This window comes from Orycteropus afer, unplaced genomic scaffold, assembly GCF_000298275.1.
Source record: "Orycteropus afer afer isolate SDZICR_OR568_19922 unplaced genomic scaffold, OryAfe1.0 scaffold00469, whole genome shotgun sequence".
Taxonomy (NCBI): domain Eukaryota; kingdom Metazoa; phylum Chordata; class Mammalia; order Tubulidentata; family Orycteropodidae; genus Orycteropus; species Orycteropus afer.
The window spans coordinates 2,036,747-2,057,996 of record NW_006922056.1 but is presented as its reverse complement, the minus strand read 5'-3'; the positions used below and the strand labels follow the sequence as shown (position 1 = coordinate 2,057,996).

Here is a 21,250-nt window from a genome sequence, read left to right as displayed (position 1 = left end):
ACAACAGGCTTCTCAAGGCTGGGACCTTCCAGAAGCCCATCTCCAGGGCTGTCCTCCAAGGCACCCGTGGGTGGGTTCCAGCCCTGACCATGCGTGCCTTGCAGGGCCTCCTGCTGCTTCTCAGGGGCGTGGCCTGTGCGCCCATCTTTGGGCTGAGAGTCATGAGGATGACTGACCGTTGCATGGTTGTCTTAGTCCCTGTGGTTTGCTCCTTTGTTGGTCGCTCAGTCGTTCACTAAACAGCCAGTGTCGTCAACCACTGTGTCAGCCTCCCTTTGGAGGACATGGCACTGGCAAGCCGTAGAACTGCTTCCACCTGCCCAGCCCCTCGTGTGTCCCTCCCGGCAGGTCCGAACCACGTGTCCCTGCAGCCGACAGCACAGAGCACTCTGCCCACCACCTCCATGAGCATGTCGGGCGGCAGCCACAGCTCAGGGCCCGGCTACAGTCACGCGGGACCCGCCTCGCAGAGTGTGCCCTTGCAGGGCCAGGGCACTATCGGCAACTACGTGTCTCGGACCAACATCAACATGCAGTCCAACCCAGGTACCTCCACTGCCTACCTCTGCCCCAGAGCCTGCAGGCAGGGTCAGGTCCCACGCTCGGTCCCCAGGGAGGCCCTCATGGGAGCTGTGCTCCTGCTTCCAGCAGCGTCAGGGTGCAGGGGAGGTGGGTGCACGAGGCTTGGCCTGGGGCCTGATTGCACGGGGGCTTCAGCACAGTGCCTGAGGAGGTGGAGTTTGCCTGGCCTGAGAGAGGAGGATTGGTGTCACGGAGGCCCCGAAACCAAAACGAGTCCCACTGCCATCAAGTCAGTTCTGACTCATAGTGACCCCTGTTGGGTTTCCAAGACTTGTCAGTCTTTACAGAAGCAGACTACCTCATCTTTCTTCCGTGGAGCAGCTGGTGGATTTGAACCATCAACCTTTTGGTTAGCAGCCAATTGCTTTAACTACTGCCCCACCAGAGCTCCTTCATGGAGACATGGGGGAAGTAAAGATGTTGCTGGTCCACAAGCACAGGCCTGTGGCTGGACCCCCTCTGGGGCAGCAGAAGCCACGCGAGCCCGACTCTCAGTACAGGGGCACTGGCCGCGTGGGGCCATTGGGCCTGAATCCACGCACAGGTCTGCTGTCAGCACCAGAGGCAACCCAGATTTGGGAGGTTAGCAAGCAAAAGATTGGAAAAGACACCTTTGGTCAAAGGAAATGCAATATTAAAGTTGGTTTTACCTGTTCCATTTTTTCTTTTTCAATGTGGCTCCTATCCCGTTTGCGTTGCTAGCATACTCTAGGAGGTTCTGAGCTGGGGTGACTTATCTGACAGGCCTGTAGGTGTGGAAGAGTCTACCATGAGCATTAAGAGGCCAGCAGGGTCACTGGGAGGTCAGGGGTGAGGGTCATGGGTCATAAGAAGGCCAGCAGTGAGGGCTGCAGTTCTTGGCCAGTGAGGGAGCAGGGTGTGTGACAGTCATGGGGCACAGAGAGGTCAGGGATGAGGGTTCGTTGGAAGATCAGAAAAGGGTCATAGGTCACAGGGCAGTCAGGAGTGGAGGTCACTGGGAGATCAGGGGTCAGGGTCAATGGGGGGGTCTGGGTCTGGGTCAGGGTACTGTGATGTCAGGGTAAGGGTCACTGAAGTCAGGTATCAGGGTCACTGGAAGGTTAGGATGAGGGTCACAGAGGTCGTGTGAGAGTCACTGGGAGGTGGAGGTCAGGGTCACTGGGAGGTTAGGGGTTAGGGTCACTGGGAGGTTGAGGTGAGGGTCACGGAGGTCAGGAGTGAGGGTCACTGGGAGGTCAGGGCACTAGGAGGTCAGTGGTGAGGGTCACTGGACGTGGGGTCAGGATCACTGGGACGGGGTGAGGGTCACTGGGAGGTGGGGTAAGGACTGGGCTCTTAGGGCTAGCCCTGGGGAAGGCAGGCAGAATTGGTCTCCATGGAGACGAGCCCAGCGTAGAAGTGTGGCAGTGCATGTACGGGCACTCCTGTTTGCTGTGGGGCCCCTGCCTAGCGGTGCTGTTGCTGAACGTCCCATGAGTTGGGGCTCGAGGGGGCAGGCAGTGGTGCAGGTCTGGAGTGGCAATGTGCTCGGAGCTGGGGACGATGCTGGGAGGACCATAGTTGAAAGGTGACAAAGGGCGCATGCCGCCTGGATGCTGCCTCCATGGCCACCCGGGCCCTGCTCTGTCTGCAGTGTCCATGATGCACCAGCAGGCGGCCACGTCCCACTATAACTCCGCGCAGGGCGGGAGCCAGCACTACCAGGGCCAGTCGTCCATCGCCATGATGGGCCAGGGCGGCCAGGCCAGTGGCTTGATGGGGCAGCGGCCCATGGCACCGTACCGGGCCTCCCAGCAAGGTAACGCCCACCGTGCATGCAGACCCACACGTGCCAGGCCCTCGTGAACGCTGAGTTCCTCCATGTCAAGTCAGGTGTGCTCCCACGGGGGTGGGGCGTTTGGCGCATGTGCAGTGCCTGCAAATGTGTCTACTCATGCCCCTGCTCCTGGGTTTCCCTTGGGGAGGACGGAGTCTGTTGCCCATGGAGTTGGAATGGGGCGCAGGGTCAGTGCTGGGGGTCTGTTGTTTTCGTAAGTACAAAGCCCACGCACGACGTGGGGAGCTGGAGAGGGCAGAGTGAGGGCGCAGTGGTGAGGCTGTCCCCCCACCCCTCGGTGACACTGCACGGCGTCTGCGAGCTGGCCACCTGCTCTGTGGGCCTGTGTCTGAAGTTCCCTCAGGACAGCCCTGGGAGTGAGGAGGGGGCTGCGGGCTGGCCGGCCAAGTGCAGCACGTGGTGTGTGACCGCAGGCTCGTCACAGCAGTACCTGGGCCAGGAGGAGTACTACAGTGAGCAGTACAGCCACAGCCAGGGCGCCACGGAGCCCATGAGCCAGCAGTACTACCCCGATGGTGAGTCTGGGTGCAGCGCTACTGCTGGGACCTGGTTTAGCTCTTGGGGCCACCAGAGTCAGCGGAGGGCCAAGGGGCCGTGCCAGCTGGGAGAGCAGGCTGTCCCAAACCCACCCACCACTGCCATGGAGTTGATTCCAACTCATAGCAACCCTCTTATTTTGACAGAGTGCAACTGCCCCACAGGGTTTCCGAGGCTGTCAATCTTTCTGGAGGCATTCTGCCTCCTCCTCTTCCCGCAGAGTGGCTGGTGGGTTCCGCCAACGTTGTAGCTAGTAGCCAAACGCTTCCAACTGCTGGGTCACCAGAGCTGCTTCAGAGCATCCACATCCCCCTGTAGGAGTGGGGTGCAGGTGGCGTCACCTCCTCTTCTGACTTCACAAGGGGAGGACAGTCGCCATCGGTGTCAGCCCCAAGCTGAGCCCCGTGAGGTGCGGTCAGGCCCGCCCCTGCCCTCCAGCCTTCTTGCCAGTCCTGGCACAGCCATCCCTCCTGTGCCCTGCCTCTCTGCCGGGTTGGTAATTTGTTGAACTAGCTACAGAGAGGTCATAGAGCAGACTCAGATGCTGGGGTCTGTTAGGGAAGTAATAGGCTACAGGCAGGATCAGGAGGGACTCAGGACACAGCTCTCCGGTCAGGACACCTCTTGTCAGCAGCATGTGCAAGCTGGCTTCTTATTGGCCCTCCACCTGCTGGCGCCTCAGCCCCTTGGCCTGGCCTCTGTCCTTCTCGGCCAAGTGTTACCAGCTCTTTAGCTCTGCTGACAAGTGCCCAGAGGCCGCCTGCTCTGCCCATCAGCCTCCTGCTCAGACGTGCTTGGCGCACTCGCTCGGCACGCTGGCATTCCCACTGTGCCGTCTCTCTGTCTCTCCATGCTCCTGGTTCTTCTCTGGCCACCATTCTCAAGTTACCGCTCCCTGTCTCTGGGTCTGGGAGGCTTTTAGCCATGGGACATGCTCCACTCCCATCTCTCCTTGATGGTAGCGAGGTCCCTCTTTCCACCTCTAAGAGGCTGATTTTAAGCCTACCAAGATGGCAGAACTGACCAATCCCCTCATTAGGGTTCCATACACTTTCTTTGCATGGGCCCACTCCCATAAGGGTGCAATGCACCTTCTTGGGTTTATTAGCAAGCTGTCAGATCCCCTTGGTGGACCACAGGCACCTCATTTGTATGGTCCCACCCAAGCATTTGGTGGGCTTTGCAAGAGTGCATGGCTAGAAGGACCATAGGAAGTTAATTCACAGCACTCCCTTGTTGGAGCACATTCAAAGATTGGGGTGAGAGCTGGGCTGACAGTGGGCAGTGCATGGTCCTAGAGAGCTTCTAGCACACTCCACTGCCGCCTGGAGCCCCTCGTTTTCCTTCCTGTTCAGCCACATCCCATCACACAGTGGTTCGGGAAGGCGGCCACCCTTCCACAGCAGCTTCTAACACTGGGCTCCCTGCCGTCCAGTTAATGCCACAGAGGACCTCCCTCAAGGATGTCACTTTCTGTCATCTTTAAGGAATCCCAGTCTTTGTGACATTTAACATGGTCCTCAAGGGTGGCTGGGACTTTGGAGAGTGAAGATGGGGCTCCCCAGAGAAGGCCACCTGGGCAGGGAGCACAGGCACGGCAGGCTGGAAGTGAATGGTGGGTAGGTGTTAGAGACGGCCATGAGGTGAGCGTCCCTGTAGCATGGTGAGTGACACAGGACAGGGCCCATGGTGGGTTCATGGCACCCGAGTGGATGAGGCAGGAGCAGTGGTGATGGCAGCTGTAGTTACTGGATAGCTGTCTTGGTCAGTCACTCTTCATACCAATTGCCTACATCACTGACACCTGCCTGTCAGAGCAGGAAACTGAGGTGTGGGGCTGGGAGCCACTTCCTCAGGGCATGGTCGGCCTGGGAAGTAGGGTTTGCCCCGGGGCAGTGTCACCTCTGGCTCAGGACTGGCCACAGAGCCTCTGCTGACCATAGCTCTCTGTCTGCCCACAGGCCATGGGGACTATGCCTACCAGCAGTCGTCCTACACGGACCAGAGCTATGACCGCTCCTTCGAGGAATCCGCTCAGCACTACTATGAGGGCGGTAAGGCACCAGGGACCCACGGGGGTCAGGGCCCCTCTGAGGATGGGCAGGGTCTGCCTGACATCAGCTTGGGTGGAAGCCCACAGAAGGACACGCAGCATGGGGTGTGCAAGCCGAGTTCACTTCCGGAAGCTGGAAATGCAGGCTCCGTGCGGGGACCCCCGTGGCTTTTTGTGCATTCACTATGTGAGGCAGGCTTTCCCTGGTCCCGCCACTGCTTGAGCTGACCTGCCCCCACCCTCACTTGCTGCTCTGAGCTGCCTGGCTCTGAATCCTGGCTCCTTCACGTAACTGGCCATGTGCCTCAGTTTCTGCATCTGTGAAATGGGACAACCCAGGTGCTTAGCTCACGGTGTTATGATGGGAATGCAGTGAGATCTCTGGACGGGGCTCTGAGCCCTCATGGCCCACGGTCAGGTTCCTTACATGCAGCTCCGAGCCCACAGCCAGGTTCCCGACACGCAGCTCCGAGCCCGTGTGGCCCACAGTCAGGTTCCTGACACACAGCTCTGAGCCCGAGGCCCACGGCCAGGTTCTTGACACGTACCATGTTTTCTCATTGGTGAGAGTGTTTTTCAGTAGTTGATCCGCTGGATGGTCCTTGAAGTCATGACATGGCTCTGGTAGATACAGTGTTGCCATCTGCACCTCTCAGTCCAGGTCTCCTTCTGGCATGGCATTGCTGTGCCTACTCTAGTCCTCAGTTGGGGGGCCCTGGCCCCAGCACCTGCCCTCCCCTGCTCTTCACTTTCCCAGTCGTATCCACTGCCGCCCACCTGCTCTCATCCACCTTCCTCAAATCTGTGCTGTGGGCGTGTTCAGTGTGTGTGTTAGTGTGCTAAAGCTGGTGGAACACAGTCCCACAAACCTGGCGGGTAAAGACGACAGAAATTCATTCTTGAAAGCCAAGAGTCACAGATCAAGGCGTCAGCGGGGCTGGCTCCTGGAAGCCTGCCAAAGGGGCAGGGAGGCCGTATCTTTTGACCTCCTCTAACCCCACAAGAGGAAGACAGATTCACCATCAGTAGCTGAAGGCTTGTTCCTGTGAGGCCAGACATGTTGCCTCCCTCTAGCGCTTTACCAACCGTTGCTCCCGCAGCACCCACCAACTCTCTGCTGGGTTCGATAATTTGCTGCAGTGGCCACACAGAACTCACAGATGATTGGGTTTATCAGGGAAGCACCAGTCTACCATTCAAGTTCAGAAGTGCACTCAGTCTCTGGCAGCCTGCAGTCTCACTCAGCAGCTGGCAGTCTCACTCAGCAGCCTGCAGTCTCACTCAGCAGCTGGCAGTCTCACTCAGCAGCCTGCAGTCTCACTCAGCAGCTGGCAGTCTCAGTAGCACACCGCTCTCTCAGGAGTGTGTGTCTCTTGTGTCTCTCTCTCAGCAGTATGTGTCTCTCAGCCACCAGTCAGACTTCTTCTGCTTCTAGGAGGGCTCCTTGTGAGCCTGGCAGAGTGACCACTAACCAATTCCAACATCAGAATTCTATCCACTTGAGAGAGAGAGAGAACTTTCCAGAAGACTGCTTTGTGCCACTCACAACAGAAATACCCCCAGTGGATAACTTTAACAATCAGGAGCTACTCAGTTGCTCATGGCAAATTCCACCATGGAGTTTACAAAGATTTATGGCTAGAAAAACCGTACTCACACTATGTAATTTACTACACTGCAAGGCCTCAAGGGAGGGCCCTTACCTTGCCCCTCCCCCAGCTCCTGGTGGCCCCCGCTCTGCCTGTCACCACACAGCGTCCTCCGTGTGCCACAGTGTCCACATCACAGAGCCAGTTTCGAGACACAGTCACACCCACAGATACGGGGGTTGGGATGTGACTGTTGCGGAACAAGTTCGGTCCATGAGAGTGTCACCAGGCTCTGTGTCGGTTGTCATATTAACTGTTTGGTTCATTTGGCTTCCCTTTTCTTTTTCTAAAATGATTACAAGCTGACGTGATAAAATCCTCAGTGCGCGGTGGGCAGAGACGCCAACTGAAGTACTGACGTGGTCCAGGGCTTCACAGGTGGCCTCCTGCAGCAGCCGCTCAGCTCAGCTTCTCCTTCCCTTCCAGGAAACCCCCAGTACAGCCAGCAGCAGGCAGGCTACCAGCAAGGGACAGCCCAGCCGCAGACGTACTCCCAGCAGCAGTACCCCAACCAGCAGAGCTACCCTGGGCAGCAGCAAGGCTACGGTAGGACCCCGCACGGCCACCCTGGGGGGGAATGCTTTTCAACAACTTTGTTGTGTAGGAGTGAGTTTAAATTTACAGAAAGTTGCAAGGTTGTACGGAGCATGCCTGGTACCTGGCCCCAGTGCCCCTACCATTAATGTCATGTGTAACCATACTTTGCTGTTGTGGCGACGGTGTCGTAGATGTCAGGTGTGACCTTGTTTTGCCGCTGCTGCAACGGCATTGGAGACATCGGGTGTGACTGCTACACTGTAGCAGCGATGGTGTTGCAGACGTCAGGTGTGACCTTGTCTTGCCGTCGCCACTACGGTGTCGGAGACGTCAGGTGTGACCTTGTTTCACCATTGCGGCGACAGTGTCGGAGACGTCACTTGTGACCTTTTGCTGTCGCAGCGACGGCTTTGGAGACGTTGGGTGTGACCATGCTTTGCTGTCGCAGCCATGGTGTTGGACACATCAGGTGTGACCTTGTTTTGCTATTGCCACGATGGCATTGGAGACAGGCCCAGGCCACAGTGGCATCTGTTGATCTGAACCCCGAAGCAACTATGTGTTTGCTAGTGCTGTGCATCTCTCACATCAGCCTGGACTAACATGGGACAGGGCCCGCCAAGGGTACCCTGTCTACAGGGCTGCGTCAGGACACCAGGAAGTGGGCAGGGGGCCAGAAGAAGGGTTGGGCAGAAAGGAAGACATCCAGTCTTACTAAGGTCAGTCATCTAAGCAAAGTGAAAGGCATTGGGCTCCCTGGGGCCTTGTCCCCACAGGCAGTGCCTGCCCCTCACCATGGCTGTGTTTGCAAGAGTCCCTCCCCCAGGGAGTCTCTCCCCATGTCTTGTCTCTGAGATGCACCTGGATGGGCTCAGTGCTTAGGACCTGTGCTCCCACATGGTGGCCATGCAGGTGACTGAGTTCAGAATGTACAACCAGGGCCTGTGTGACAACTGGCTTAGAGTGGAAGGTGTGGTGGCTCACGGGGAGCCAGGGTCAGCATGGGAGGTGTGGGGGCTCACGGGGGCCAGGGTCAGCATGGGAGGTGTGGGGGCTCACGGGGACCGGGGTCAGCACGGGAGGTGCGGAGGCTCAGACATGCCGGGGTCAGCGTGGGAGGCGCGGGGGATCACCGGGGGTGGGATCAGCGGGCTGTCACCAGACATTCACGTACAGTGCCTGGAACCCTTCTCCTGACTGGGAGTACATGCAGAAACTCCTCCACCAAGGCTCTGACAGGTGTCTGTGTCTGTACTCTGCCTGCGGGAGCCTCTCAGTGGGTGCCTCGCCCTCAGGCCCCCCTCCCACCGTGTTGAGGCCAGGACCTCAGATGCTGGGGGAGGGGCCTGTGGCTGAAGTCACCTGAGAAGCTTCTGACAAATTGGGCCAGGCTGCCCCAAGCAGAGGACATGGTCTCAGTTCTCAGGCGGGGCTGCAGGTGAGGTTTGGTGTTTGTTCAAGTTCCCCGGGGCTTCTGATGTGCGCTGAGGAAGGAGTGCTTGCCCCAGCCTTGGCCCAGCCATACCGGCCGTGACTGATTAAACAGCCATTCTGGATTCTTTCCAAAGCCTCGGCCTTAGTAGACACACTGTTAGTTCCTGACTTTAATGAAGTGCTGTGTTTACAGCAGCCACCGTTAAACTGGCAGAGGCTTGGTCAGCCCACTGCTCACCTGCTTCCAGGGCATGCAGGTGTGCAGAGGCACCCTGGAGCCACCTGCCCTGGGTCAAGGGCATCATCCCAGGCCTCACAGGGGCCCTGAAGGGCACCAGGCAGACTGGCCTGGGGGTCAGGTGGGGTTGGCGGAGCACTGGACTGTGGATTTCATGTAGCAGAAAGCCAGGTACCAAGTGTCTTAGAGATTTGCAAAGGGCCAAGAAGCCAAGTGTGTGGTCACGTGGCTCCTGCTGTCTCTCCTCAGGGCCTGCCCAGGGCGCCCCCGCACAGTATTCCAGCTACCAGCAGGGACAAGGCCAACAGTACGGAAGCTACCGTTCATCTCAGACGGGACCATCCGCTCAGCAGCAGAGGCCGTATGGCTATGAGCAGGCAAGCTTCCTGGGTGCTTCCCAGAGTGGGCGTCTGCCATGTCTTTCAAGATGCGGAGGCAGTTTCTGGTGGCTACGAGTGACAAGATGGGGCTGACACATTTCCAGGGCCCCTTCTGGAGCATTAATTCTGCACCTACCGGGCCTGCGCACTGCAGGCCCTCTCACCTCACTGTCCTGAACTCATCATCACCTCTGCAGGCGTGACTCCCTCATCCACTGGCTTATCCGTGTGACCAGCATTTGTGGAGGGCCTCCCTGAGCCTAGCCTCTGCCCTGAGCACCGGGTACAGTCATGGCCAACATGGCTGCTGTACTAGGGGCTCACAGCCCACTGAGCAGACCAGACGCTTTCCTGGGGCCAGGGGCTGGGGGCGTTCTCCCTCCCCTGCTGCTTCTTGTGGGTGTCCGGGAAACCTCACTGAATCAGTGGGAAGCCAGGGAGCCACCCCTTCTGTGGCCTCACTGGGCACACACCCTCACCCTCACTTGTTGAGTTCACATTAACTGAAATCGTTACCTTCGTCACTCCTTTCCTGTGCTAGCATGCTGGGGTGGTAGTGCCACGCATCTGGGGCTGTGGGCCCACCTTCCTCAGCTGCCCCGCCTTCCTCAGCCGCCCCTTGCTGTGGGGACCTCATGTGACTAAGCACTGTGTCCGACTGGCCAATGAGCCTCTGTGACCTAAGGGTCACAGCATTGGACTTTGAGGTCCAATCTCTGCACATAGATTCTGTACTGCTCGTGGGAGTGTGTGCATTTTTCCTCTCATCCTGGATGTTGGCCCTGGATGGCTAAGGGGCTCTTACAAAGTTCGCGCTCTTGAATGTAATGTGTCGTCCTCTCTTTCAGGGCCAGTATGGGAACTACCAGCAGTAAGGGACACGCATTCTTGTCAATGCCCTTGCAGCAGCGTGTCCATCCAGGGAGCAGATGGACCAGCAGCAGTTCTGATGAGCTGTGACCTTGGGTCCCCTCTGCCCAGCGCAGCATCTGCATGCGAAGCTCATTTCATGCGGGGTACGACGCCAGGTGTGCTGGCTGGCACAGGCTGGGCTGGAGCCATGTGACACATCCGGTGCTGTGTATAGGATTGTATGTTGATGTGGTGGAAAGGTGGTCCTTTTTATGTCCCCCTTCCTCAGCGTTCCTAGCTAGCTGTAGGGGTCATGTCATCAGAGTGCTGTGTGCCAGCAGTGGGAACGACCTAACCACCTCATCCATGTATCCACAGAGCAGACTTCAGGTCTGGTCTTTCTGCTCACGCTGTTGTCCCAACGCGGGGTGTAACTTCTCTAGCTGGCCACACTGCAACTTGACACACACATTCCTGAAAGCGGCCCCTTCTGTGCCACAGGGGCGCTTTTCTGTGTGTGGGGACAGCTCCTGTCACACAGTGCATTGGATGGACATGTGTTACTGTTGGAGACACTGTGAACAGTCAGTGGAGCTTGCTCATTACTTAGGTCTCATGCTGATTCTGGTTTTCCAGAAAGTCCCATGTTTTTCATTAAGAAGTAAAGAGAGAGAAATGACTGTGTTCCCAACAAAGATGAGTCCACAAAGGCAATGTATGGTTAGTGGGACAGGAGGAGAGTGGCCCAAGTGCCAGAAAGAACTGTCCCCCGGGTATGGGCATCAGAAGGGCCTCTGGCTTCAGCCCTTGTGTATCTGATGGTCCTTGCTGGGATTCAAGTATCTAATACACCCCACGCTAACTTTAGATGAATTGAAATATTGATACCCAATTTTCCAAACCGCTAGCAAGTTGTTTCTCTTATATTATTTCTTCCAGGACCCACTTGTTCAGATCTGCAAGCAAGCATTCCTTTTCCGTTAGGCATATCTGAAATGCACGTCCTATTTTTAGAAGGAGCCCCAATAACTTTACTGTGTCCTCCCTCATGAAAAGGTTTTATGTAGAGAAATTGGAGTAACTTTCACATTCCTAGGATGTTCTGGCCCACTCAGACACTGCACACATTCAAGAAGCTCACGTGAAGAAGTGTGATCAGAGGGAGACTGACGATCCCACTGTGTGTAGAGCGGATATCTGATCGACCTTTACTTGGATGATAATATCCACATTGGCCATGAACCCTTTAAAAAAGTAAGTGCTTCAAATAGACGTTGAGGTATTTCCGAGAACTACCAAGGGAATGCAAAAAATACCCGATTCTGGCTGTATGAGGCCTGCTGAAGACAATGCTTTTCTTTTATAAGGTTTATATTTTAAAAACAGAAAAGTAATTCTTTGTCCTGAGGAAGCTTGTGATTTACAGTTTGTGAGGCATGTGTGTGTTTTCCGGTTGAATTAACCCTGACGGCCTACACTGGAATATGGAAGCCGTTAACGTTTCCCACTGACAGATGGGGAACAGGCTCCGATGTAGGCCCCCAGCCCCACCGGTCCAGTGCACAATCCTGTTCTAGGTCACCGTCCCTACATTAAAAGGATGTGAGCGGTATTTTGTAGGCACACAGGTTTATAAAACTCTTAAAGGGCCTGACACATGTCGGTTTCCACATGGAATCATGGGGAGTTCTGAGTTGCGCAATGATGGAGGTGTGAGCAGCTTCACTTGGGGAGCCATCCCCCTCGTTTTTGTTCTTTTCCTTCTTGACAGTTTTCATATAACTAATCTGCGACCTTAACTGGGGACTATAATTTCCCATTGGAAATGTTTAACAATTTAGAGAACCGTGACAATACCATTTATTCTTATTCTTTCCAATCTGGGAATAGGCCTTTACTGTGGTTATGTTTTTATTTTTAACATTCTGTAGAAATACTTTTTGGGAAAAAAAAAACACTTTAAAAAAAAAAAAGTACCCTCAAACTTCCATCTGAAATGTCTTACATTAAGAATTTCTTGAATGTTGTATATGTATTTAAAAAAGCACTTTGCAAAATAGTTTGTACATTTATCTATCTCCTAATTTATACATGATTTTTGGTGTTAATATCTTCTTTTTTTGGTGTTAATATCTTTAACGATTAATAACAGAATGTTAAAGTGTTGTCCGTTTTCATGTAACACTATTGTGGGGACAGAGTGATGTCAGCCGTTCTTTTTCGTTGTCTTCTCTTCTGTAACATGAACGTTTGAAAAAGGCTTCAGCACGATGACTCGTCCAGGTAGTGTGGCTGATGGGGCTTGCATTTTATGGCTATGCAAGGCTAGTGGAGGTGCAAAGGAAGACTTGGAAATTAAAGCCCGTTCGTCCTCCTCTTGTCTGACATCCAACAAGTAGTGCATTTGAGAAATCATGACCACAAGTCCAGCAGCGCTGACAAATCCGTGTTGGTAGGCAAAAGCAATCCCGCTCGAGTTCACTGTCCACACACTGGTAGCCTTGGATATAGTGTATGGAAAATTACCCAGAACTCACGTGGAGAGCCGCCGGGAACTGGATGAGGGTGGAGCTCTGCCGGGATCTTCAGCCAAGCCTTCCCATGCCGTGAGTTGGAGACCCCAGGGCCTCCAGCTGTCCAGCTGAATGTCGGCGTCCGTGCAAAGTATACACAGAGGAAGGCTTTGCATTTTCTGTTTACAGTTTTTAGTCATCATTTCATTTCTATTTATTGAACAGGTCTAACTTGTTGTGAGTACAGTACATTTTTAGCCTTTTTGTTTAGAGTTTGGTGTATAAATCCTTTATGTTTTCGGTGTAATCTATTAATAAACTGGTTCTTCAGAAATCATGCCTGAAGTGAGCTCTTCCGGAGTTAACCACATTTGGGGATCAGCAAACCCCTTCAGTAGGGCCCTGGTCGACTGTCGGGGCCGCGACTGAGAATCCCCTTACAAGAGAACACCAGGCCGGTGGGAACGCACCCACAGGCTTCCTGGGCCAGGCGGACGCCATGGCGAGGACGAAGTGAGGCAGTGGCCTCCAGGACGTGGCGTTTCAGGAGGCTCGAGGCGCCCTTTCCGGAAGCGGCGCCCACCTCTCCCCGCCGGGCGCTGCAGCCTTCAGGGGTGTTTGGACGCCCCAGTCTCACACGGAACCTACAAGCCCTTGTACGTTGTGGCCGAGGGCGGAGCTGCCAAGCGCTCTGGTTGCGAGGCCCACCCCGACCAGCACTCGCGCACCATCCGGGATTCTGCAGCTCTCGCCCGGGTCCTCAGGTCTCTGCGCATGCGCGCCGGGAGGCCTTGCGCAAATGCGTCCGGAGGCCGGGGCGGGGCCACAGGAGGGGCGGGGTTGGCGTGTCTTGTCACACACCGAGCTGCCCCGGAAATAACCCTCAGCCTCCGCGAGCGAGTGACCCGGAAGCGATTCTTCCTTCCGAGCCGGTGAGTGCGGGCCCGCGGCATGCGGACCCTCGAGCCCGAGAGCGGGGACGGGTGGGTAGCCGGGGCCCACCGGGTTGCGCCAGCCAGCGTCTGCTGCAGTGACCGGGGCTGCCCGCTCGTACGTGGGCGCGCGGGCCGTCGACCGGGATTCGAGACGCCTGCACGATGTCCCGGCGACCCTCGAAACATCTCGCTCATTCTTCGTTTAGCAGTGAGCGACGGGGCCGCTAGTACCGGGCTGTCCTGGCAACGCAGCCCGAGCAGAGGCGAGTCCCGCCCGGTACGCTGCAGTCACGTAGCCTTTATTCTTCCAGCGCCAAGTCCGGGAGCCCGGGTCGCCGCCGCTCTGCCCAGCTGCTCCTGTGCTGTGCGTCCTGCGCTCGGGGGGCGCGTGCTGCAGGTTGGCGCGGGACCGGTGCGTCGCTGCTGACTCGCAGCCGCGGTTCACCGGAGCGCGCTTTCTTGGTGGTGGGCCAGGGCATTCTGGGTTTGCTACTGCGGCAGCAAAGGATGCTACCGGGAGAGCGTCGCGGGTGAAGCCCCTGCACCCGGGAGTCTGCAGAGTGGATGCCTATCCCCAGCGCGGGGGACAAGCTCCCAGTTAACAGTCCCGCTCTCGCTTAGAACTTGGAGGGTTTTTTTTACTTTCCCACACAAGGTATTTTTACGGTTAAAAACGAACCAAAACCCAAAGTCATTGCCGTGGAGTTGATGCCGACTCATGGTGACCGTATCGGTCAGACTAGAACTGCCCCAGAGGGTTTCCAAGGCTGGCCACCTCTTTCTCCCAGGAAGTGCCTGATGGTTGTAACCACCCACCATGTGGTCCGCACCTGAATGCTTTAACCACTGCGCCACCAGCGTGCCTTTTGTGGTTGAAAGTCTTTTCTTAATCACCTTACTGTAATTCTCCCACAAGGGTAGATACATGGATTTAAATGAAATTTTTTTCGTGTAAGATTCTAAGTAGTACTAAAAATGTTCTAGGTGTTTCTTTACAATTATTAGTAACATACAGTTGCACAGAAGTACCATACCAAGTTTGTTACTTGATTTGCACTTGAACCAGTTCCTTGCAAACACAGCTTCTCAGTGAAATGGTTGCTTCCCCCTTTGTTCGTCTCTCTGGGGTTGGATTTTCTGGGAAGGGTGGAAAGGTCTGTAACAGCAAGTGGAAGGGTGATCCCAGCATGCACCTTTAAATGAGGTATTCTCATTTAGACACACCAACCAAAAACCCACTGTGGCCGAGTCAGTGCTGACCTGGGCGCCCCTACAGAGCACAGGACAGCTGCTCCTGAGGTTTGCAGGCAGTCGTCTGTACAGACGTCCCCTTGGCAGCACGTCCTGAGGGGTCCTTGCCCTCTCATTAGGGGTCGTAAGGAATAAATGCAAGAATCTGTGGCTTAAGAAGAGGGTCCTGACAAGTCAGAACCTCAGACCAGTGGCCGTGGAGTGCGACCGCTTTATAGATCAACAACAATATTGTCTAATGTGGTGCCCTCACACCTTTACTGAGTGCTTTCCCAAGCACTTTTTTTTTTTTTTTTAACGTGCCGATTTCTGCAAAAATTGCTCAGGAAGCACCAAGAGTTGCCATGAGCCCTGTCCCACTGCAGAGCCCTCCTGAGACCAGCAGCTATATTGCTGGGGTCCATTGGGTACAATCGCTGCACCGATACTGACACATCGTTCTGACCCTCTAGAGTCCGCGTTTACACAAGCTGTTTTTCACAGGCCTGTGGGTTTGGGTGGATGCAGGTCGTGGGCCCTGTCATCACGGTGGGGTTCTGGCGTTTTCAGCACTTGTTTCCATGATTGTAACTTTCTGCTCGTCCTTCAGAGCCCAGCTTCCTCTCTTGTCCTCGCTCAGCACTGGGCTGTGCTGGGTGCTGTCGGGAGGGCTGGCCTGGGCTCTCACTGCACAGTACAGGCTAGTGCTGGCCCACAGGACTGGCGGTGAGGTCACGAAGGCTCCAACCTGCACATCCCGTCCAGTAGCCACTCACCACGTGGCTCTGAGCACTTGATATGTGGCCAGGGCCCTGATGAACTGGAATTGTACCTAGTGAAAATTGGACCATGCAGGTCACACCTTCCTGGAAGGTGATACACAAACCAGATACACCATGAAGCAGCTGACTTCATGGTTTGCTGCCAAGAGAGCCCCAAGCTGTCTGAGCAGACACTGGCAGGCAACAAGGAGGCGGACCAGATCACGCACGGCCCTGAGCTCGGGCCTGGGTGGCTGTGGGGTGTCACCTCTGCAACGGATGGCCCTCGGGTGTCATGTCGCCGGCATTGTGGACTCTCGTGTGTGGGGAGGGCGGCCTGACTCCAGTGGGCCTGGTGCTGGACCTGCTTGTCCCGAGACGGAGGAGTTGCGTCCCCTCTGAACGACCTCTGTTTCTGCACCCTGCCCTGTACCTCACAGCTCTGTGACTTTGGTAAGTGGCTGCCCCTCTCTCTGCGCTGGTGGTAAAGATTCGTGTTTTAAATGTGTGCACTGCTTTTTAGGGCAGCTGTCGGTCACAGACACCTGTGCAGACAGTGCACCATTCCGGTCTCCCCTGGGGTTGACACCTTGTTCCTGTGGGACAGCAGTTGGTGGGCTGATGCTGGTTCACTTGTCAGTAACTGAGGTCCGTGGTCTCCCTCGGGGTTCCCTGATGTGTGTCATCAGTCCTGTGGGTTTGACAAATGGGTAATGTCTGCACACCATGACAGTGTCGCACAGAGCACTCCTGTCGCCCTCACGATGCCCCATGCCCCACCTGTGTGCGCCTGCCTGGCTCTGGACGGGGAGGGCGCTGATCTCACGGCCTCTGTGGCTCACACCTGGGGCTTCCTTAAACGGGCTTCTTTCACTCAGCACGTGTCGCTGTGGTTTGTGCTGTCAAGTCGAGCCCACGTGTGTGGAGAGCTGCACAGGGTGTTCGAGAGCTTCTGGAGGTAGATGCCAGGCTGTGTTTGGAGGCACCCCTGGGGGGACTCGAGCTGCCAGCCTTTTGGTGCTCACCCGCCTGTGCCACCCAGGGGCACCACTTGCCACCCAGGGACACCATTTAGCAACGTTTCAGGTTCTCGCGTCTTTTTGTGCCTCCATAGCTTGTTTCTTTTTATGTCTGATGCTACCACCCCCTCTCGATAAACCATGAACGGCTTTGTTTATCTGTTCACCTTTTGACGGACATCTGGTTACTTCCAAGTGTTGGCCGTTAAAAATAGAGCTGCTATAAACGTCTGTGTGCCTGCGTGCAGCCGGCACTCAGCAGGGAAGGGAGGAGCCCCCACACCACCCAGAGTCACCCGGGCAGCCTCGTGGGCGGGGATGGCGCGAACGGCCGGGCACGGGGAGAGGCCTTCACGCTTGCTGAGCACGCACGTGTGCTGGCCCCGCGGGCAGTGCCTCAGGAGTGAGCGCACCGTGTATGCTGTGCGGATCAGGGGACTGAGGCGGGGCGGGCAGGGAGGGTGAGGCAGGCGGACGCGGGACAGGTGGGGCTTCAAGGGGGCGGCACAGTGACTTTCCTGGCCACGGTGCTGGGTTAGTGGCTCGAGTCCAGGGGCCCAGTCCCCGGTACCATGATTTGCTGCCCTTGTCGTCCAACTTGACAGCCCCCAGCACTTGAGTCACGGGAGTCTTGGTTTGTGAGAAGTTTGACTTGAGGGCACATTTGCTTTCTCAGATTTTCACGGAGCAGGTGTTTGATGTTCTGGGGGGAGCGTGCCAGGTGCTGCAGAGCTCCCTGGTTCTCACCCTCCCGCCCCACGGAGCACTCAGGCTGAGGGGCCCTTCACAGTCCTAAGCGGAAAGCGGTAGAGAAGGTGGGGCCCGTTCGTGCCTTTGGAAATGTTGCCCGGTGATCGCAATGATCATTTTCAATCTGTTTGAAAAATGGTTAAAATTCCAGGAACGCTACCATACAGAATAAGAACGGTTTTCTGAGAATATAATTTTAAAATTTGGAAAAATAAGCATAAAAGGGTTCTGTTTTACTTTTTATATTTTGTTTGTTTTATTATAAAATAAGTGAGTGCTTAGTACAGAAAAAACATAAGAAAAACTCAGAAACGACGCCTTAGAAAAATACATAAACAATGCCCACAATCCCATAAGCTCCGAGCCGCCACGATTTGATTCCCTGGGGTCTGTCTTTCTAGCCCCTCTGGACCCGCCCTTAAATGAGACGATGCCAGGCATGGTGGTGATCTGTATTTAGCACAACCATACAGCATTTCAAGACCGCTTTTGCCATTCAAAGCATTGTCACGAGATGCGTACATAAAGACTGGATCTCGTACATGCCCCGTATCCATGATGCCCTCCCAGGGTCCCTCCTGTATCTTACCCCTTTCATAACCACTCCCCCACCCCACCCAACAAGGGAAGGGAAAAAAACCCGTCTCACGCTCCTCTCTGGATTTTTTAGGTTTTTGTCCAGGTTTCAGTTCAGCTTTTTTGTTCAACTTTATCTTGACAGGTGACCATGGTACCTGCCAGACTTTTCTCAGCAAGGTGGCTGACGGCATTGCAGGGTGTGGGGCGTTGGGCTCCAGCCCCCAGGGCCACCCTCCAGCCCAGCCAGCTCCTCCTGCTGGAACCTGCTCCCAGGCTCCTCTCGGTCAGCTGTGCCAACTGTGCCAAGCGCCAAGGGTCCCCTCAAAAGAAGCAGCTTTCTGAAAAAAAGCTGGTAAGAATTCTAAACTGAACGCCTCTGCCCGCAGTTTCCCTCAGGATTCTCACTATCTCGTCCCCATTTATTCTGGTGACCATACTGAAGGAGCACATGGACCCATACACAAGTGATTCCGACCCACAGCGCCCCTAGAGGACAGAGTGGAACTGCCCACAGGGTCTCTAAGGCTGTCAATCTTGACAGAAACAAAGCCCAAACCACACCCACTGCCTGGAGTCCATTCCTACTCACAGCGCCCCTGGAGGACGGAGTGGAAGCTGACTGCCTCATCTTCTGTGGTGCGGCTGGTGGGTTCCAACCACCAGCCTTTCAGTTAGCAGCTGAACACTTAACCACTGTGCTACCAGGCTCCTTGGAGCACATGTACCTTCTTGAAAATTGTGAAGTGAAGGCCTGTGGGTGTTGAATACTGGGTGTTATTAGCACCAAGGTGGGTGGGGCATCCCACATGCACGGCTGGTGTCCTGCCCTTTGCCAGGTGGGGTATCCCACTTGCATTGCCAGTGTTCTGCCCTTGGCTGGGCGGGGTACCTGGGTGTTCTTGTTTTACCAGAGCATCGTGTTTGAAACATAAACTATCTTTGACTAAAGGAAATGTAGATTTATGACCTGCTTTGTTTCCTTCTAAGGAATTTTGCTTACATAGTTGTTAAGTGTTCAGCTGCTAACCAAAAGATTAGCAGTTCAAACCCACCAGCCACTCTGCTGGAGATAGATGCAGTTGGCTTCGGTGAAGATTGACAGCCTTGGAGACCCTGTGGGCAGTTCCACTCTGTCCTCTAGGGGCGCTGTGGGTCAGAATGGACTCCAGGCAGTGGGTGTGGTTTGGGCTTTGCTTCTGTGAAGATTGACAGCCTTGGAGACCCTGTGGGCAGTTCCACTCTGTCCTCTAGGGGCGCTGTGGGTCAGAATGAACTCCAGGCAGTGGGTGTGGTTTGTAAATGCAGGCATTTGAGATCAGCATTATTAGGGCAAATGATCCTATTTTCTCCATTTTTGTGGAAAAACTTTGGCAGCAGACAGTATATTGAGTCACATAATGGCGTTTCCACGTGGCTTCTGTCTTCCCCAGAAGGAAAGAACAGGAGTTTCCCTGTGGGATGACGCTTGTCTGATGGAATTTTTTCTATCAGGGTGAACCTTTTATTTAGTTTTAAATTTGTACCACTTCAGCCATCTTTCCGCGTACAATCTGATGACCTTACTCCCATCCACCATGTTATGTGGCCATCACCCCTGTCTGTTTCCGCGGGTTTTCATCTCCCAAACAGAAACTCAGCCCTGCGGTGTACCCCGCTCCCTGCCCCAGCCTCAGGGGCCCCTCTGGAGCTCGGCTCACTATGCCCTCTTCGCCTCCGGTTCTCTCATGGACGTCAGATTACCTGCGTCTGTCAGGGTGACTAAGGGCCACTTGGCTCACCATCAGGCACTGTTTGAAGTTGTGATTCATGGTTCTTCCGTGTGGTGGTGCCAAAGAATCTTAAAATACTTGTGCGTTTTCTAAAAATAAAAAATAAAAGGCAGCAGCATTTAGGAAGTGGTTGCTGGGAAGGCGGCTGCCTGGGCGCTGGTGGGCGTCCGGCTGCGCGTCTCGCGTCCGCGTGTCTGGAAGCAGCCGCCACCCTCCAGACACTGCCTCCTGGGGCCTCGGACATCAGAACTCTTTATAGAACTGGTTAATGCCTACTAACTAGCTGGATAGTTCTCATCTTAGCTAGCTTGTGTCTAACTTACGCACCTGGAGGAAAATTGACCATTGAGAAGAGGCTGTTTGTAGCCTGGCATTTAAAAACTCCACTGTTGGAGGCTGGCCACAGAGACCACGCTTTTTTCGAGCTCACACGTGACGATACCCCGGAAGGCTTCCTCTTGCTCTCTGTTGGCCCTAAAGGACGAGGACTCGGGTCCACTGGCCAGGACCGTTATTTCAGTATCTTCTGTCTGAGGAAGCAGCCAGAGAGACGTGTTGTGGACACAGATCCTGCTATCGCTGGGTTGGAAACCCCAACCCCGTGAGCTGCAGCGTTGGGTCCTGTCCCGACGGATGCTCGTGCCCTGCAGGAAGGATTTTGTCTCTGGGTCTTAGTTGTTGTTGTTGTTATGTGCCGTCGAGTCAGACCCGACTCATAGCGACCCCTCCTTGGGTTTCCAAGGCAGTATCACTAGGGAAGTAGATTCCCCATCCTTCTTTCCGAGGAGTGGCTAGTGGGTTTGAACCACCAGCCTCCTGGTTAGCAGTCAAGTGCCTTAGGCACTAGGCTACCAGAGCTCCCTTGGGTCTTAGTAGGGCTCAGCAAGTACAGTGCCCCCTTGTAGATAGAAGAGGCCCAGGTAGACGGGGGTTAGGCCCCGGGCGGGGTTTTGTCATGGTTACCTCTGCTGTTTTGGGAACGCACACGGCACAGCACGTACCAGGGCAGTGGTTGTGCCGCACACAGCCCAGCAACACTGGTGGCATTCTTCGAGTTGTACAACCACGTCACCCTCCTTTTCCGAATCGCTCCTCCCCCGTTGACGGAAACCTGTGCCCTGCCCCAGCTTCCTGCTGCCCTTCAGGCTGCTGCTGTCGCTGATCCCACAGCGACAGGTCTGGGAGGAGCGTGCTGCTCGAGAGGCAGCCGGGCCACGCTGGTGAAGCTCGGTTCCTGTGTAGTCGTAGGAAGACGTCGGGACGGTTGTGGTTTGGGGCTTCAAGGTGATCGCAGGGCAGTAGGTCCAGAGGTTCACAGAGAGCATCTGAACTGTCGGTGACACTGAGGTGCCCTGCGCTCTTGACAGAAAAGGTACTTCGTGGATCACCGGAGAGTGCTCGTCCGCGGGGGAGACGGGGGCAACGGCGTCAGCTGCTTCCACAGTGAGCCTCGGAAGGAGTTTGGAGGCCCTGATGGTGGCGATGGAGGCAGTGGTGGCCACGTCATCCTGAGAGGCAGGTGCCCAGGGGCCTTGGGCGGGGCCAGTGTCCGGCGTCTGGGTGCGGGGAGGGTCGCCCTGAGAGGCGGGTGCCCAGGGGCCTTGGGCGGGGCC

The 21,250-nt window shown here is 55.4% G+C and overlaps 2 protein-coding genes across 2 annotated transcripts in view; both read left to right on the top strand.

Annotated features, from left to right (window-relative positions):
- SS18L1 (SS18L1 subunit of BAF chromatin remodeling complex) overlaps positions 1–10,104 on the top strand; it is a 23,908-nt gene extending 13,804 nt beyond the window's left edge. Inside the window, exons 5-11 of the mRNA XM_007954722.1 lie at positions 349–546; positions 2,198–2,362; positions 2,815–2,916; positions 4,900–4,992; positions 7,067–7,186; positions 9,099–9,226; positions 10,078–10,104. Coding sequence (XP_007952913.1) covers positions 349–546; positions 2,198–2,362; positions 2,815–2,916; positions 4,900–4,992; positions 7,067–7,186; positions 9,099–9,226; positions 10,078–10,104 — 833 coding nt within the window. The remainder of the gene's footprint in view (positions 1–348; positions 547–2,197; positions 2,363–2,814; positions 2,917–4,899; positions 4,993–7,066; positions 7,187–9,098; positions 9,227–10,077) is intronic.
- Positions 10,105–18,016: 7,912 nt separating this feature from the next.
- MTG2 (mitochondrial ribosome associated GTPase 2) overlaps positions 18,017–21,250 on the top strand; it is a 9,457-nt gene continuing 6,223 nt past the window's right edge. The window contains exons 1-2 of the mRNA XM_007954720.1: positions 18,017–18,220; positions 21,005–21,152. Of these exons, the coding sequence (XP_007952911.1) occupies positions 18,017–18,220; positions 21,005–21,152 (352 nt within the window). The remainder of the gene's footprint in view (positions 18,221–21,004; positions 21,153–21,250) is intronic.